Here is a 16,595-nt window from a genome sequence, read left to right as displayed (position 1 = left end):
TGCAAGTCTTTTTTTTTAATTTTTTTTTTATTTTGGGTTTCTCTTTTTTTTTTTAGATTTTATTTATTTATCTTTAGAGGGGAAAGGAAGGGAAGAAGAGAGGGAGAGAAATATCAATGTATGGTTGCCCCCCATGTGTCCCCTGCTGGGAACTGGCCTGCAACCCAGGCATGTGCCCTGACTGGGAATCGAACCTCGATCCTCTGGTTCGCAGGTCTGAGCTCAATCCACTGAGCTATGCCAGCCAGGGCTAGGGTGCAAGTCTTTAAGGTGATGATCTAAGTAGCCCATTTACAGTCACCCTAATTCTGGATGTTGTAAGTTCCAGGATGGTTGTGGGACTGAAGCACTCAGATATGAGTTGAATGTGTACTAGCTGCCAAGGTTACAACTTGCCAGTATTGGAAACAGTGAAAGGAAGAGGGTGTGGGGGATGGGATGGCAGTGGACTCCATGCTCATTAAGAAGTCTGGTGAGGACATTAATGACCCACGGTGGTGCTGCTGAGCAGTGACTTGGGGAAAGGTACAAATGCAGAATTGGAACAGGTGGATGTTGACATAGGAAAAACTATACTTGATTCACCCTGAGGAGCTGAGTGCCTGGGAAATGGCTAGTATGCTTGCTTGTTCTTTCGTTTGTTCACTGGTGTTCGGCAAATGTTCTGGGAGGGGCTTCTGTACATGAAGCTTGTGCTAGTCTGTGGGCCCCTCAGGAACCACAGTCACAGGTGAGATGTTGGGGACATCATTAAGGACGGGTCTTGGTGTCGGGGCCATAATAGGCAGGAATAGGTGTGGGGGAAGCACCCAGGGAGGCTCTTCTGGAAGGTGACACCACTACCTATTTTGTTGTATGGCTAGGAAACCAACAGCTGTTTCCATTGTTATGGGGAGTTTTTAGAGGAAAAAACACACACTTGTCTTTCTGGCCTCTTTAAAGGGTAGAACATGAGACAGGGTTTTGTACAGAAAAGCAGATGGATGCACTTGTGCATTGTGGACACTGCTACAGAGGCATCAAAGTGTGGGGTGGGCCCAGGCATGAGAGCCTGGGGGAAGTTGGGGAGAGAGATGGGGGAGGCAGGCCTAGGACCAAAAACAAGAATGACTGGGACAGGGAGGAAGCGCTGTCTCCTTGTTAACTGTCTGCTTCTTGAAGGCAGGGACCTGGTCTTCCTCGTACCTGCCCCCACCACCTAACCTTCCTTTACCCAGTCCCTTATCCCATCAGTGTCCCCATTGGCTGACAGGATTCCATGAAGGAAATCCACATGGCAACCTGTGCTGACCTCACACTGGAGGCTCCAAGGCAGAACCCAAACTCTCTGGGAGGAGTAAAGCACCTTAGTTCCTTAGTTTCTTGGATGAATATATAGAGCAGATTCTGGGCTCTAGCTAAATAGTTCCTTTCATCCATAGGATTAAAGACTAACAATAGTGGAATGATGGAAAAGGTTCAAAGTTCTTTCACCTTTTTATTTTTGTTTTTAATGGAATGGCCACTTCTTGTATGCCTGCCTTATGCAGGTGAGTTCAGACCCCATTTTAATAGGGAATGCCAACCACTGTTTACTTGTTTCAGAAGTATTGTATAAGAAAGGATAATTACATTTCACTGCTATATGTTTTCTTTTCAAGGCCATCAGTAGTCATGAGAATGTTTAAGAGTCACTAGACTGCCCAAAGTGTCTCCTAAGAAAAGCAAATTACCTCAAATTCAACAGCCCACACCCCAAGACCTGGCTGTAAGTCCTTGCCCTGCTCATTCAGTGAAGTACAAACTAGTCTTGGGTCTTCTCATCTGCTATGTGAATGTCCTCTTGTGATCCAGAGAGTTGAAACATACCTGAGATTTGTTTTACTCAGGTAAGACGTGCAGACATGAAAATGATTGTTAGGAAGGAAGAAATGTACATGCACAGATTCCTAGGAACGAGACAGGCATGGCACACCTTTTAGAGCCATGTGGGAAAGGACCAGAGGTGATCAGGAAGCATGAGGAGGAGAGAGTGAGGTCCAGAGTCTTTTTACCAGAGTTTTCCCTGGAAGGAATGGGTGAGGAGAGGTATGTGGAGTCAGCTTAGGGTTGGACAGTTTGAATAATTTTGGCAAGCTCTGGGCAATTGGAGTCATTCTACTTGTTTAGTGCCTGGCCCTGGGATGATTTAGGGCAGAGGGAATATTGGCCTGGAGTGTGAGAGTTTGATTAGGATTGCTTGGTTTATATATCAAAGGGATGCTTGCATTGGGTCCTTTGCTCTCTGTAGGAAATACTAGCCTTAGGAGAGAAAGTCTAGGACCAAGGCCCCAAATGCCAGAGCATCAAGAGAACAGAAAATATAGTCAATATAACCAGCAATATCATTTCTAGGAAATTTTATTAAAAATACGCTAATCCATTTCCCTAGTCCACTTACTCTCCCATTCCATTTAGTGACTTTTTCTGTCATATCACAATTTAAAATATCAGTCCCATTCTCATATGAATATGCTTTTTAATTTTCCCAACTTTTTAAAAAATGTATTGATTTGAGAGAGAGAGAGAGAAAGAGAAACATCAGTTTGTTGTTGACATTTATACATTCATTGGTTGATTTCTTGAATGTGTCCAGACCAGGGATTGAACCCTCAGTCTTGGCATATGGAGACAATGCTCAAACCAACTAAGCAAGCCGGCCACAGTTCAATTTTCCCATCTTAATCAAAACTAGCCTCTTGATTGCTTAGGCCCTTCCAGAAGCTGCCCTGTTTCTGTCCCCATCTTTACAGCAAAGTTCATTAAAAGTTTCTTAAACTCACATCTCTAATTCCTTTCCTCCCATTCTCTTTTAAACCTCTTTCAGTCAAGATTGTATCCCTACAACATTTTAGCGCTAATGTCACCTTCGTCTGGGGTCCCGATGACCTTCCCATTGCCAAATCCAAAGGCAGACTTTCAGTACTTGTTGATTTGAAACCATCTGTGGCCCATATTCCTTTTTTCTCCATTATTTCATTACAAATATCCAAAGATACAGAAAAGTTGAAAAAATTACAACGTGCACACCCATATACATCATACCTTCAGTGAAACATTTTGCACTGCTATCATTTCCACAGCCCAGGTTCTTTTCATCCTGCCAGGCGGACTTCTCTCTGAGGGCTGAGCCTCAAGGACGTTTTTTCAGCACGGTTGCCAATTGCACTTTTTTTTTTTACCGTTTGTACAAACAGTAACTCTCTAGTTTTTCCTTTTTTGTTTCAGATGATAGGAAGGATGATACACCCGAGCCTACAAAGAACAACTTTAGAGCACATTCCATGGCCCCAAACACCAACACGTGGGATGCAGGTTGGTGGAATTGCATTCCAGGCTGCCCTGTAATATTCTTTCATCATAGCACTGCATAGCCTGAGCCCATCAGGTCAGCACTTGGGTTCTGAAATTAAGACAACTCTCCTGTTGGGCTGTGTAGTTGGCAGGTGCTGCTACACTGAGTCAGGAAGCAAAATAAAGGGCTTCCACCCAGGACAGGAGGCAGACAAAAAAGGGGAGCCCGCAAGATATGGGAATTCAGATTATGTTTATTCACACAGGCTATGCAAGCTTGCCCTGGTGTTTTTAAAAATTAGGAATGCTAGTTTTTTTAATCCTCACCTGAGGATATATTTTTATTGATTTGACAGAAAGAGAGAGAGAAACATCAGTATGAGAGAAAAATGTCAATCAGTTGCCTCCTGTACTTGTCCTGACCTGGAATCAAACCCTCAACTTTTTTTTTTTAAGATTTTATTTATTTATCTTTAGAGGGGAAGGGAAGGAGAGAAGGAGAGAAATATCAATGTATGGTTGCCTCTCATGAGTCCCCTGCTGGGAACTGGCCTGCAACCCAGGCATGTGCCCTGACTGGGAATCAAACCACAACCCTGTGGTTCGCAGGCTTGTGCTCAATCCACTGAGCTACACCAGCCAGGGCTACCCTCAACTTTTTGGTGTATAGGACGATGCTCCCGCCAACTGAGCCATCTGGCAAGGGCAGGAATGCTTTTTTTTTTTTAAATTTTAATTGTTGTTCAAGTACAGTTTTCTGCCCTTTATTTACCCTCATCCAAGCCCATCCCCACAGCCCTCCCCACCTCCCTCCTGTCTCCACCCTCCCCCTTGTTGTTGTACTTGTGTCCTTTATACTAGTTCCTTCAAACCCTTCCCCCTTTCCCCTGAAATTCCCTCCCCTCTCCCCTCTGGTCACTGTCAGCCTATTCTCAGTTTTAGTGTCTTTGGTTATATTTGGCTAGTTTGTTTGTTTTAGAATGCTTTTTTTTAAATTAGAATTTCTGATTTTATCTCTGACTCCTTGGAATAACAATATAATTAATTGACAGGCACCTCTAAAACGAAATTTGGTGAGAATTTTTCTTTTCTTTTTAGTGATGATTCCACGTAGACCTGCTCTTGTTCAAGTAATTACAATTGCATGTATAGCTTTAAGCATTGCCCTGGTGTGTGGGACTGCTGTTTCCTATATAATATAGTAAGTCTATGCTACATAACATTACCATTCTTAAATAAGACATAAATTAACTAGGTTATTATTTAATGATGAGGGTGATAATGATGATCATAATACTTGAAAAAATGTTTATTGATTTTAGAGAGTGAGGAAGTGAGAGACAAAGAGAGAGAAACATTAATGTAAGAGAGAAACACTGATTAGTTGCCTCCCATATGCTCCCTGACCAGGGATTGAACCTGGAACCTAGGTATGTGCCCTGACCAGGAATCGAACCCCCAACCTTTTGGTGTACAGGATGGTGCTCTAAACAACTGACCCACACTGGCCAGGGCATGATTATAGTTCTTATCATTAAATTATTATAACCTTTATACATTTCCAGATCAGTGTTTTTCAGAATATGGCCTGTACTCATATTGGGACATGATATAAATTTTTAAAAAAGAAAAGAAAGAGAAAGAACAGAAAATGATTTAGAAAAATAGAATATAATAGAAAGCATGACATATATTAAAGGAAATGACATTTAAAACTTTTTTAAAAGATATTGATTGATTGATTGATTGATTTTTAGAGAGAGAAGAAGGGAAGGAGAAAGAGAGGGAGAGAAACATCAATATGTGGTTGCCTCTTGCATGCCCCCCACTGGGGACCTGTCCCACAACCCAGGCATGTGCCCAGACTGGAAATGGTTTGCAAGCCAGCACTCAATCCACTGAGACACACCAGTCAGGGTGGAAATGATGATTTTTAAAGTTGTCGGGCACATATGTGGTTGTGAAGTAAGACATACTTCTTACTGAGGATCGTGGTCAAAAATCTTTGAAAGCCATTGCATGGAATGCTATTTTCCCAGAACGTGATATCTGGAAAGAATCTTAACAGTGCAAAGCAGAAAAGGGTGATTGACCATTGTTTTTTTTTTCCACTGGAAACTTGTTATTATCAGTGAAGGCTGGGGCAACAGCGCTGTTTGAGGAAGATGTACCACATTACTTGCTCTATTAGAATTCAGTATATTGCCATGAGGGGATATTTTTTAAGTAGGCATTTTAGGACCACTGTGAAGTATGTCAAATGAAGACAGGCTGAGAGTAAAGATAAAATTGAAGACATTTTGCTGATGAGAGAGTGTAACCATCATACTTGATTCTGGGTTATCTAATGTGGTGATCTCCTGTCACTCAATTTATATAAGTGCAATTTCAGTTTCTTTTATTAATATAGACAAAGATATTAACAGATATAAAGTTTTCTAAGAGAACTTGCTAAAACCTATTCTCATGGAGTTTCAACATCCAATTAAGTTACTGAGCTAATATGTTTGAGTTACACCTAGTGCCTCATGCTATTTTAGAGCCTGAGGGAAAGTAAAAACATGAGCCCCAAGGTACATGTTTTCATAGAATTTTTAGTGGTTGATTTTTCGTAGAAGTACATTTATTAAATTTTTATTTATTGATTTTTTTAGGCTTTTTCCCACTCTTTTTTTTAAAAAAAGATTTGAGCCCTGACTGGTGTGGCACAGTGGATTGAGCCTGTGAACCAAAGGGTCATTGGTTTGATTCCCAGTCAGGGCACATGCCTGAGTTGCAGGCCACGTTCCCTGTTGTGGGGCACACAAGAGGCAACCACACAATGATGTTTCTCTCCCTTTCTTTCTCCCTCCCTTCCCCTCTAAAAATAAATGAATAAAATCTTGAAAACAGAAAAAAATTGATTTGAGAGAGAGAAACATCAATTTGTTGTTATACTTATTTATGCATTTATTGGTTGCTTTTTGTATATATTCTAACCATAGATAGAAGCTGCAACCTTGGTGTATCAGGAAGATGATCTGGCCAACTGAACTAACTAGTCTAGGCCTACTAGTGACTTTCAGTCAAAAGGTTACACGATTAAGATATGATGATACATCATGAAAATTGTGCCCTTAAATTCATCTGTATTATTCTCCAGTTGACTGGTACAGACTGAGAAGAGGCAACAACTTGCATTGCTTTATAAAAATATCGAGATACCATTATTAAGAGATGAAGAGAACGACAGTGGCCAAGAAGAGTCCAGTTACCTACTTGCAGAGAATGAAAAGAACCTGGCAAAGTTCATTAATTCAGGTAGATACTTGACCAGTTTATCTTGTCAGATCCAAAGTCACATGAAAGTGAGCTGGCAATGATAGTTTGGTTTTCAAAGGCAAAATTAAGGGGGAGTTAATGGAACTTGAGGAAAGAAAAAGATAAAATATTTCAGCCACACCTACAGAAATGACCTATTCTCATCATGTTGTGCAGAGTGATAAACAACTGTATGGTTGCTTGGTTCCCTTTGCAAAGATGTTCCAAGAGTTGACAACAGAATTCAGGAACAAACTTTTTCCCAAACAAGACATTTTCCTTAAACATACTTATTTTTTTCTTTTTTAAAGATTTTTTATTTATTTATTTATCTTTAGAGGGGAAGGGAAGGAAAGAGGGAGAGAAATATCAATGTATGGTTGCCTCTCGTGTGTCCCCTGCTGGGAACTGGCCCCTGCAGGGAACTGGCCTGCAACCCAGGCATGTGCCCTGACTGGGAATCGAACCGCGATCGTCTAGTTCGCAGGCCCGCACCCAATCCACTGAGCTACACCAGCCAGGGCTAAACATACTTACTAATGTGACATTATTTCCAAGTTTAGAACACAGACAAGCAGATGTCCCGCTGGTACCTTGTGCCTCAATCTCATGTGAAAACTGATCCAAGCCCACAAAACAAGAGGTCACTATCCCAGGTTCAAAGACTCCTGTCTGAGATATGCCTGCCATGCCTGCAAACCATTGTGAGGAGAGCGACACACATAGGCTCATATAAGCCTGATTTTGTAGAAGTTCTGACATTCTTGGATACTTGCTTTAAAAATCTGTAGAGCATTCAATGTCTAATTCGATCTTTTTAAACATTTTTAAAATATTTTATGTATTTATTTTTAGAGAGATGGACAAGGAGGATGAGAGGGAGAGAAACACCATTGTGTGGTTGCCTCTTGCATGCCCCTGTACTGGGGACCTGGCCCACAACCCAGGCATGTGCCCTGACTGAGAATCAAACCGGCAACCCTTTGGTTCCCAGGCTGGTGCTCAACTCACTCAGCCACAGCATCCAGGGCTAATTCAATCTTATTAATCATACCCTGCATGAAGCTCCTCCCTAACAACCCCAGACACAAATGTCAGAGAGAGGCTGGTGGGCCAAGAGGAGAAGCAACTGATACTTCTGAGGCAGACAGCCCTTGTTAACCCTTAGAAAATAATTTTTTCAATGTCTTTTCATGATCGAATTATAACTTTTCTACCTCCCCCCCCCCCCCCCCAGATTTTATTTACTTGTTTTTAGACAGAGTGGAAGGCAGGGAGAAAGGGAGAGAATCAATGTGGTTGATTCTCTTGTGCACCCCCTACTGGGGACCTGGCCCACAACTCAGGCATGTGCCCTGACCAGAAATTAAGCTGGTGACCCTTTGGTTAGCAGGCAGGTGCTCAATCCACTGAGCTACACCAGCCAGGGCTACATTTTTTTTTGTGTGTGTGTGTGGGGTCATTTATAAGCTTGAATACAAATTATAGACACAGATAACAGTATGGTGATTACCAGAGGGGAAGGGTGGTGGGGGGAGGTAGAAGAGGGTGTGAGGGGATAAATGGTGATGGAAGGAGAGTTGACTTGGGCTGGTGAAAACATAATACCATACACAGATCATGTATTATAGAACTGTATACCTGAAACCTATGTCATTTTTATTAACCAATGTCACCCCAATAAGTCCAATTAAAACAAAGCTTCAACACAGAAAATGGGACAATAATTTAAAAATTCAAATACAGAAAATAGGATAATTTAAAAATTCAAATTTTCACCATCCTTATCAGACCAGTAATACTCATTATGTCCTGAAAATTCCATTATTTGCATTTTTATTTTTCCATACTTTTCCCTCAGCTCTTTTTCTTCATTTCTGTTTCTCATTTATTTGTATCTAAATAACATTATGTCTGCCTTTTAGTCATTAGATCGAAAAGCAGACACTTTGAAAGGACAAGATTGAAGAGTAAACAGCAGTTAGTAAACGTAGTGAAATACTGACTGCTGTGCACCTTGCAAAAGTGGGAAATCTGTGAAAGCAAATGAAAGAGCTGCCAGACGTGCTTCCCAGTGTGGAGAAAACAATGGCAGGGATGTCAGACTTAGGACATACAAACCCTAAGGAAAGAATACAAACCCTAAGGAAAGAATACCAGAAGTATGTAAGACAAAATAAATTTGTATGATATAGCAGTTCTTGTATCTTAGCTCTCATAATTCATGAATAATTGTAATGTAATTGGGTAGAGAAAAATACAACTTCGTAAGTGTGAAAGAGAATTGTCAATGTTTCTTTCCTTGATCATAACCAGAAATACAAGTAATTTCTTTGGGTAATATCCCAGACTATACTGAGGAGCCACTTGAATTAAACAGAACTTTCCTACTATCTGCCAATTCTCGTAGCTTGTCTCCATTTACAGAAGACTAAGAATGCCAACTCAGTACCAGAGTAAAGGTGCCAACGTCACCATTCCATTGCTGATAATTCTCAGAGCAATTATATCCCAGGGTTCCAAATCCGGTGACAGCCCAGAAAGTGGAGAGGTCAGGCTCCAGCACACCTTTGTGTTTTTTAAATCTATCAAAGTTTATGGCAAATCCATCTGATCACTGGAAGGCAGCATTGTACATACTCCAAGGTTGGTATGGTGGAAATACACTACACAATGCACATGGACGCCAGCATGAAAAGACTGGATAGCTTTTTAATCAAGTATCAAGTAAAGAAGGAGAGGAAGAACATGAATCTTGTCATCCAATGATTGCTGGCATGAATTCAATGCCAACAGAAATTTCCAGTTTGGGGTACAGTGAAGCAGGAACTTTATTCAATATAAAACAGTCCAAATGTGATACAGCACAGCTGTAGAACAGTTCTGGGGCCATCCAGCTGCTCTGTAGCTCAGTCCTCAACGTGTACTGAGGAGCTAGAGGGGAGCTGGCTTATGTGGACAGGAATTCTTACCCTTGTCCCCGATTGGTCTGTCCTCCAATGGAGGATTCCAAATTCTTGCAGTTTGGCCCTAAAGTCACTGTCCTATGTAATCAGACTAGAGCTCCTCTGCATGGGCAGAGCTGCACAGCTCTGATGGGGAAAGCGTCAGTACTATTAATTGAAATAGGTTTCTAGAACTCCACTATAAGGGCTGGCTTAGGTGGCAGAAACACAGTGCAGGCAGCAGTTCAGTGCAGGCTTCTCTTTGTAGTTTGTGTGAGAGGACCCTGTGAAAAAATGGCTGCTGAGCTCTTTTTTTTTGGGGGGGGCCCAGTTATTGACCAGGAACCCATCTTAGTAGGTGTCTTCCCTCCCCTCCCCAGGGTTGACAGTCTTCACATGCAGATGTACCTTAGCAAAATCACTGTGGTAGGCAGAATTCTAAGGTGATCCCCAAGATTTCCATCCCTTTATGTTAAAAGTTTATAATCCCCTTCCCTTGCAAATATGATGTTACTCTTTTTTTTAAAGACTTTATTTATTTATCTTTAGAGGGGAAGGGAAGGAGAGAGGGAGAGAGATATCAATGTATGGTTGCTTCTCATGTGTCCCCTGCTGGGAACTGGCCTGCAACCCTGAGAACTGGCCTGCAACCCTGAGAACTAGCCTGCAACACAGGCATGTGCCCTGACTGGGAATCCACTGAGCTACACCAGCCAGGGCTGACGTTACTCTCTTGATTAGGCAAAGGTGGTAGGTTAGTTGCTCTCTTAATTGTTACAAATTGGAGAGCCATCTCCCCTAGTGTTTAGGGACCGGCTTCATGCAGGAAAAGACCTTCATTGATCAACCCAGTGTGAAGACTGAAGGCCTGGTCAGACCTTTTCTGGGAGGGCCTGGTCCCTGGCAGAAGTGTGTGTATTCCTCAATTCTGTAGGATATACAAAGTGTGCTAAATAGCTTGATTTTAGAGGGTACAAAACAATAGTCATAAGTATTACAAATGGCAAAACAAAATGATGACCTTTAAAAACTTGCTAATTCATACCCTGGTTGGTGTGGCTTGGTTGGACCTTGGTCAGTTGGATTCTCCATCAGGGAGCATACCCACTGGGTTTGTGGGGTTGAGTCTCTACCTGGGCAATGTTTCTCTACCTTCCTTTCTTCCTAAAAACAATTGAAAAAATGTCCTGGGATGAGGGTAAAAAATAATAGTAATAAAAACTCGACAATTCAAGAATTCCCAAATTATCCCTGAATTATGTGATTGTGTCTTTTCACAGATATCACTAATAAACTTTGTAAAAGTGAGATCTTCCTTTTCTCACCATCCAGTGATACCTAGAAGCAATTCTTCCACCATCTTTGAATTGCTACATAGTCATTATTAATAGTTTTCTAAAACAATTTTTTATTCTTTTTAAAAGAATAATTTATTTTCAGAGAGGGGGAAAGGGAAGGAGAGAGGGAGAGAAACATCACTGTGTGGTTGCCTCTCATGTGTCTCCCACTGGGAACTGGCCTGCAGCCCAGGAATGTGCCCTGACTGGGAATCGAACCATGATCCTCTGGTTTCCAGGCCCAGGCTCAATCCACTGAGCTATACCAGCCAGGGCTCTAAAATAATTTTTAAAGGGATGTTTAGCCCTGGCTGGTAGCTTAGTGCATTGAGTGCTGGCCTGTGAACCACAGGGCGACCAGTTTGATTCCCAGGTGGGGCAGGTGCCTGGGTTACAGGTACAGGTACCCCATACAGGGTGCACAAGGCAACCACACATTGATGTTTCTCTTCTCTTTCTCCCTCCATTCCCCTCTGTCTAAAAATAAATACATAAAATCCTCTTAAAAAAGTGAGTTATAATTGACATATAACATTATATTTTTTAGGTGTATAACATGATTATTTGTATGCATTGTGAAATGATCATAAGTCTAGTTAGCATCTATCACCTTACAGTTACGAAAATGAAAGGCTTTCTATAATTTGCATTTTACAAGTGTTACTGTAAGATAATTTCAATTCCTCATGCGCTGTAGTCCCTTTCCAGCAATGAGATGCCATCACGGTTTTGATATCAACGTGTTCCTCCACGAGTGGACACATTTTGTGACTGAATACAGAATAGGTGCATTTGGATCTGAAAATCTTCGAGAGCATCTGACAATATGTTTAGCATCACAACTTCACAGACTCTGAAATAACATATCTCCAAACACTTGAGTGGTTTGGTTGCAGACAGTGCTCCCCAGAAATCTGAGTGCCAAACCTTTAAGAAGAAGGTAAGCCCCTCCTCTCTCTTGGGAACTAGACTCCAGTTCCCAGTGTCCCTCGAGGAGGTGCGTAGTCTTTTCCACTGGAGGTTCATGGAAGGCCGGTTAGTGTGGCCTGTGGATCTGGGAACTGCATTACCTAGATCTCTGCCAGACATTGGCAGCGACGCTGACCAATGAAGGTTCAGAAAATCAGCCTGAGCCTCATAACTTCGGTGGGTGTGCGGGCGGCACTTCCGGCCTCCTCTTTGTGGCGGGAACTTTGTCTTCTCTCAGGGTCGACTCACTGCATCGCATGCTGCTCAGCCCTGGGTTTGGAGGAAACTTTTCGGGACAAAGAGGGCACCGGAGTTGTCCTGGTCCCCACCGCACAGACTGGGGTGTGAAGGCTTAGCCACGCCTCCCAGGTGGTCCGCAACAGCTCCAGAATGAGGACCTCGGTGCCTGGCACCCCCTCCCTGCCACTCCCGCTAGGTTCCTCACACAGAGTGGGATGGCGGCTGCGCAGAGGCACCCACTGAGGAGAGTGCACTTCCCCCTGGCCTTCCTCCCTCTTCTGGGGGGGGGCGGGGCTCGAGGATGCCTGGCCGTCTCTCGGTCCATCGGTCCATCGTTGTGTCAGGCCTCAGCGGAGTGGGCGAGGCTGCTGCTCTCTCACTTCCCAGTGAGGAGGAGGCTGTTGCTCGGCCTCCACGAACGCCGAGCCTTGCAGCCCGCTCTGGACCGTGAGGCTCTCATGGGTGACACACGGGTGTGACGGGGTGGGAAAGGGGGACGGGCTGAGGGGCCGCCCTCTGAATAAGTGAAGAGGCTGCGATCCCGGAGGATCCAGGACTCTGGGATTCTCCAGCCCTGGGGGAGCAGAGAGTGAGGCGGAGTGACAGCTGGGGTAGCAAGCTGGGCTTGTCTCTTCTTGTGAGGACTCTAGAAGCTAGGGGAACGGGGATTTGAACAAAAAGACACATGATCTCAGGGTTTTTTAATGTCCCCAGAGGCCATTCAAAGGAAAAAAACAGACTGAAGGAGCTGCTGAGTTCACCGAGGTTCAAGGAGGTTGTCCTCTGTTCAGTTCACACTGGATCCTAAGAGACCACAGAAGTTAGACGGCCACTGGGATTGACTGAGGTCACTGGGCTCCAGGGACATCACAGGGAGGGTACAGGGAGGTGTGAGCAGGTGGAACCCCTCCAGGGACCCACATTTTTCTAAGGCCTCTTAAGTACAGGTTCCCCTAGTGCTTATGGAACCACAGGGTGTCAGAGACCCTCCCTAACCCAGCTCCCCTCTTGTGTTCCCTGGATTGTGCATTTCCTGGGATTTTGTTTAAAAGAGATTTTATTTACTTATTTTTAGAGAGGGGAAGAGAGAGAGAAAGATGAGAGAAATATTATTGGTTGCCTCTTGCTTGTGCCTGGACCAGGGAGTAGGCCTTCAACCTAGGCATATGCTCTGACTAGGAATTGAACCTGCTACCTTTTGCTTTGTAGGCTGACACCCAACCAACTGAACCACACTGGTCAGGGCTTTTTTTTTTTTTTAATACAGTTTTTCCTGTGATGGCATCAGAGCTCTTTATTCTTTATTTTGATTTAAAAAATTATTTATAGATTTGAGAGAGAGGGGAAGGAAAAGAGAGACAGGCATTGATTTGTTGTTCCACTTACTTTTGCATTCATTGGTTGATTCTTGCATGTGCCCTAACTAGGCCACTGTGTGAACCTAACTGGGGATCGAACTTGCAACCATAGCATATCAGAACAATAGTCTAACCAACAGAACTACCATACCAGGACAGTTTCCTGGACTCTTAGTGCCATTTTTCCAGTCCTTGAATTTGAGGACCATGGAAAAACCCCAAGCCCAGGGTGTTGAATCCATTTGTGTGGAGTGTATACTGAGGTGTTTCCATTATGGATGACCAATGTAACAGGTGTGGAAAGTTAGCCAGATGTGCATATGCTCCGAGAAAAAACTGCTCAGAGGGAGGAAGTGATATTATTCCAACCTTAACAGGCTTCTACTGGGTGCTTGGTGGAGAACCCATTGTGGGCTTGAGGGAGAAAGAAGGAATATTAGGATGGAGTCTACTACCACCATCCAGGTAGAGTTAATGGATCAGAGACGTGGCTTAAGAAATAGACTGGCTACAGTCCATTTCTGGCTAAGAAATCTGGCTCTGTGTGTGTGTTGTCGGGGGTGGCAATGTGGGGGAGCTCTGTCCGGCAGAGCTCTCCTGGCTGCTATGGATGAGAATAAATCTACCAAGATATGATCTGCTTGGGGAGAAAAGGCTGACCAATCTCAGAGGAGAAGGGCCTCAAGCCTCTTTCTCAATGAGCATTTATTGAGTTTAGTTTGCATAGATATACATGGCATGCACATAAGGTTTACAGATAACATTTCTGGGATCACGGGGGTCCTTTTGAATCAGGTTTTGGTAAACAGACCCTGTTTACAATTGGCTGTAAAACCTTGGGAAACAAACTCATTTTGTGTTTGGACCCTTAACATTTAAGTTGAGGGCATTCTTAGCAAAGCAGGTTTCAGAGGATTTTATGCATTCTTTCTCAGGTGTGATTGACCCACCCAGACCCTGGAACCACTCATTTCCTGCATTCCCCCTTTGGCATTGTTTCAGGCCTGAATCAGGTGGGGGAAGCAAGGCAGTCAAGAGATTAGGAGACTTTTTACAGATAGAATGAGAACTCAGGCTATGACAAAGGCGAGGGGTGAGGGTCTTTTGTCCTTCCTCCATAATTCCCTAAGTCCTTCCCTGCTGGCCCCTTTGTGACTTTGCCTGTCTTAGGTTGTTTCTTCCTTGAGGAATCTTATCCATCATTGACTATCCAGCCATTCTGCAGGAGACAAGCAGGGTGAAGTAAAGGGGGCAGAGGTGGTGCCCCTGCCAGGAGGATAAGTTTTGTCTCCTTAGTTAGTTTATGGTCCCAAGATCCCCTAGCCGTGGGGCCTTTTCACCTGTCAGCAAGGTTACAGCTCATGAAATCAGTCAGGACGATTCCCAACAGCTGGTGAGTTTGTTGTTAAATGATTGTACAGAGAAGAGGAAGGAGGACAGAGAAAAAGAGAGACAGAAACGTTGCTCTGTTGTTTCACTTGTATGTGTGTTGATTGGTTGATTCGTGTATGTATCCTGAACAGAGATCAAACCCACAGCCTTGGCATATCAGGAGTATGTGTTAACCAACTGAGCTACCCAGCCAGGGCTCAGGTTCTTCTAGATCAGCGACTTTTACCTTTTTTCATGTCTTGGCACACATAAACTAATTACCAAAATTCTGCAGCATACCAAAAAATATAATGTTTCTCAATTTGACAAAAAAAAGCAAGGGTATAATTTTGATTCATTCACACTGGACAGCTATTGTTGTGTTGGCTGTTGTCATTTTTTTTCCTTTGACAATCTAAGGGAAAAGAGGTCAGTAGTTATTGCATGTTTTAAAAATTTTTTCGGCACACCGGTCAAAAATCACTGCTAGATAGTTAAGGGAGTGGGGACAGAAGTTTCTCCAGAGCCCACAGGGTGTCAGTTACTTTAGCGCAGAATTTGCATATAACAGAGGCACATCTTTGGGTGGCTGATTCTGAACCCTCACACACATATGGCTCCATGTGGCTAAGTCTGATGCAAGGCATGTAGTGAGACCATCATAGAGTGGTTTGAGGCTGCTATTGCTAATGGGAACCATGGGAAGTTTCTGGTAATACTGGATCCTGTTCAAATTTGCTAAGTATGCTCTTAGAGGTGGATGCCCTCTACCAAGTTTTGCGGTTAAGTCCTAAAATTAAGGGAAATAGATGTGCTATCCTGATGTCTGGTGAAACCAGGATACCCTCAGTTGGCCCCGTTGCAAGTTTCTCTCCACACTCTGCTCTCATAGATACAATCTTGTAGCCTCACAACTCCTGTTAACCGGGGAGCAGGCGTAGTTCCTGCTGATCCCTTTGTAGTGGGTTTTGTTCCCTAACAAGCTGCAGAAATACTTAAACAAGTTGGTCACATCCTCCTGCAGGAATTGGGACATGTTACCCTCTCAGTCTCACAAAGATGGCCTCTGGTCGTTCAGTCTTTTCTGGAGTGCAGCCTTCATGTGGCCTTGTGTGTTGTATGGTGTCCTCTCCCAAGCTGCAAGTATGCGAGGTTAGTAAAGATGTTGATTGCATCTGTCCAGCATCAGATGTTGTGAGTGTAACCACACCTAGTGTGGAAATCACACCCTTACCAGTGTGAGGAACTAATTGAAATACAAGTGCTGGGCACGGGGATTGATTGTAGTGGCATGGGCATGTAGCTAAGGGATCTGGAGATATGAGTGGTAGGCATTACAAAGAGTGATGTGTGGTTGCACAGGTAGCATGTCTGGTTGTCTAGGACACTGAATTGAGAATAACATGGTAGTGGCCATACCAGGGGGATTACCTGTAGATGGGGTACATCCTTCCGTGCTAGTCCCACAGCTTAGATACATTACTTGTCCATCTGCTTTTTGCTGCTGATGGCTTTACCCAATTATCAATGGGCCCATGAAGAGACAGCAGCACCAGTAATACCATGGCCTGGTTGCTCTGCATTAGATTGCTTAGGAGAAGGTGTACAGTAGATGTTGGAGTGGGAGGGATATATTTGGCTTCTCAGCAGAGGGGCTCTTTGTGGTTTCATCTTTTGCCATCATAGCAGGGCCATATGACCTTTGAAGATGTGTTCATGTGCTTCTCCTGGGAGGAATGGAGGCTACTTGATGAGGCTCAGAG

At 43.5% G+C, this 16,595-nt stretch overlaps 1 protein-coding gene across 1 annotated transcript; it reads left to right on the top strand.

The window, feature by feature from the left end:
• Nucleotides 1–195: 195 nt before the first annotated feature.
• On the top strand, nt 196–9,869 carry CUNH19orf18 (chromosome unknown C19orf18 homolog). The gene is given in 5 exon segments (XM_037047678.1): nt 196–1,595; nt 3,247–3,333; nt 4,411–4,513; nt 6,455–6,612; nt 8,538–9,869. Coding segments are annotated over 5 exon segments (579 nt in total). The 5' UTR covers nt 196–1,444; the 3' UTR covers nt 8,618–9,869.
• Nucleotides 9,870–16,595: the final 6,726 nt, after the last annotated feature.

This window comes from Sturnira hondurensis, unplaced genomic scaffold (assembly GCF_014824575.4).
Source record: "Sturnira hondurensis isolate 20B ecotype Veracruz unplaced genomic scaffold, ASM1482457v3 Scaffold0006199, whole genome shotgun sequence".
NCBI lineage: Eukaryota > Metazoa > Chordata > Mammalia > Chiroptera > Phyllostomidae > Sturnira > Sturnira hondurensis.
Note: the sequence above shows the minus strand (reverse complement) of the source record. Positions and strands in the feature narration are given on the sequence as shown.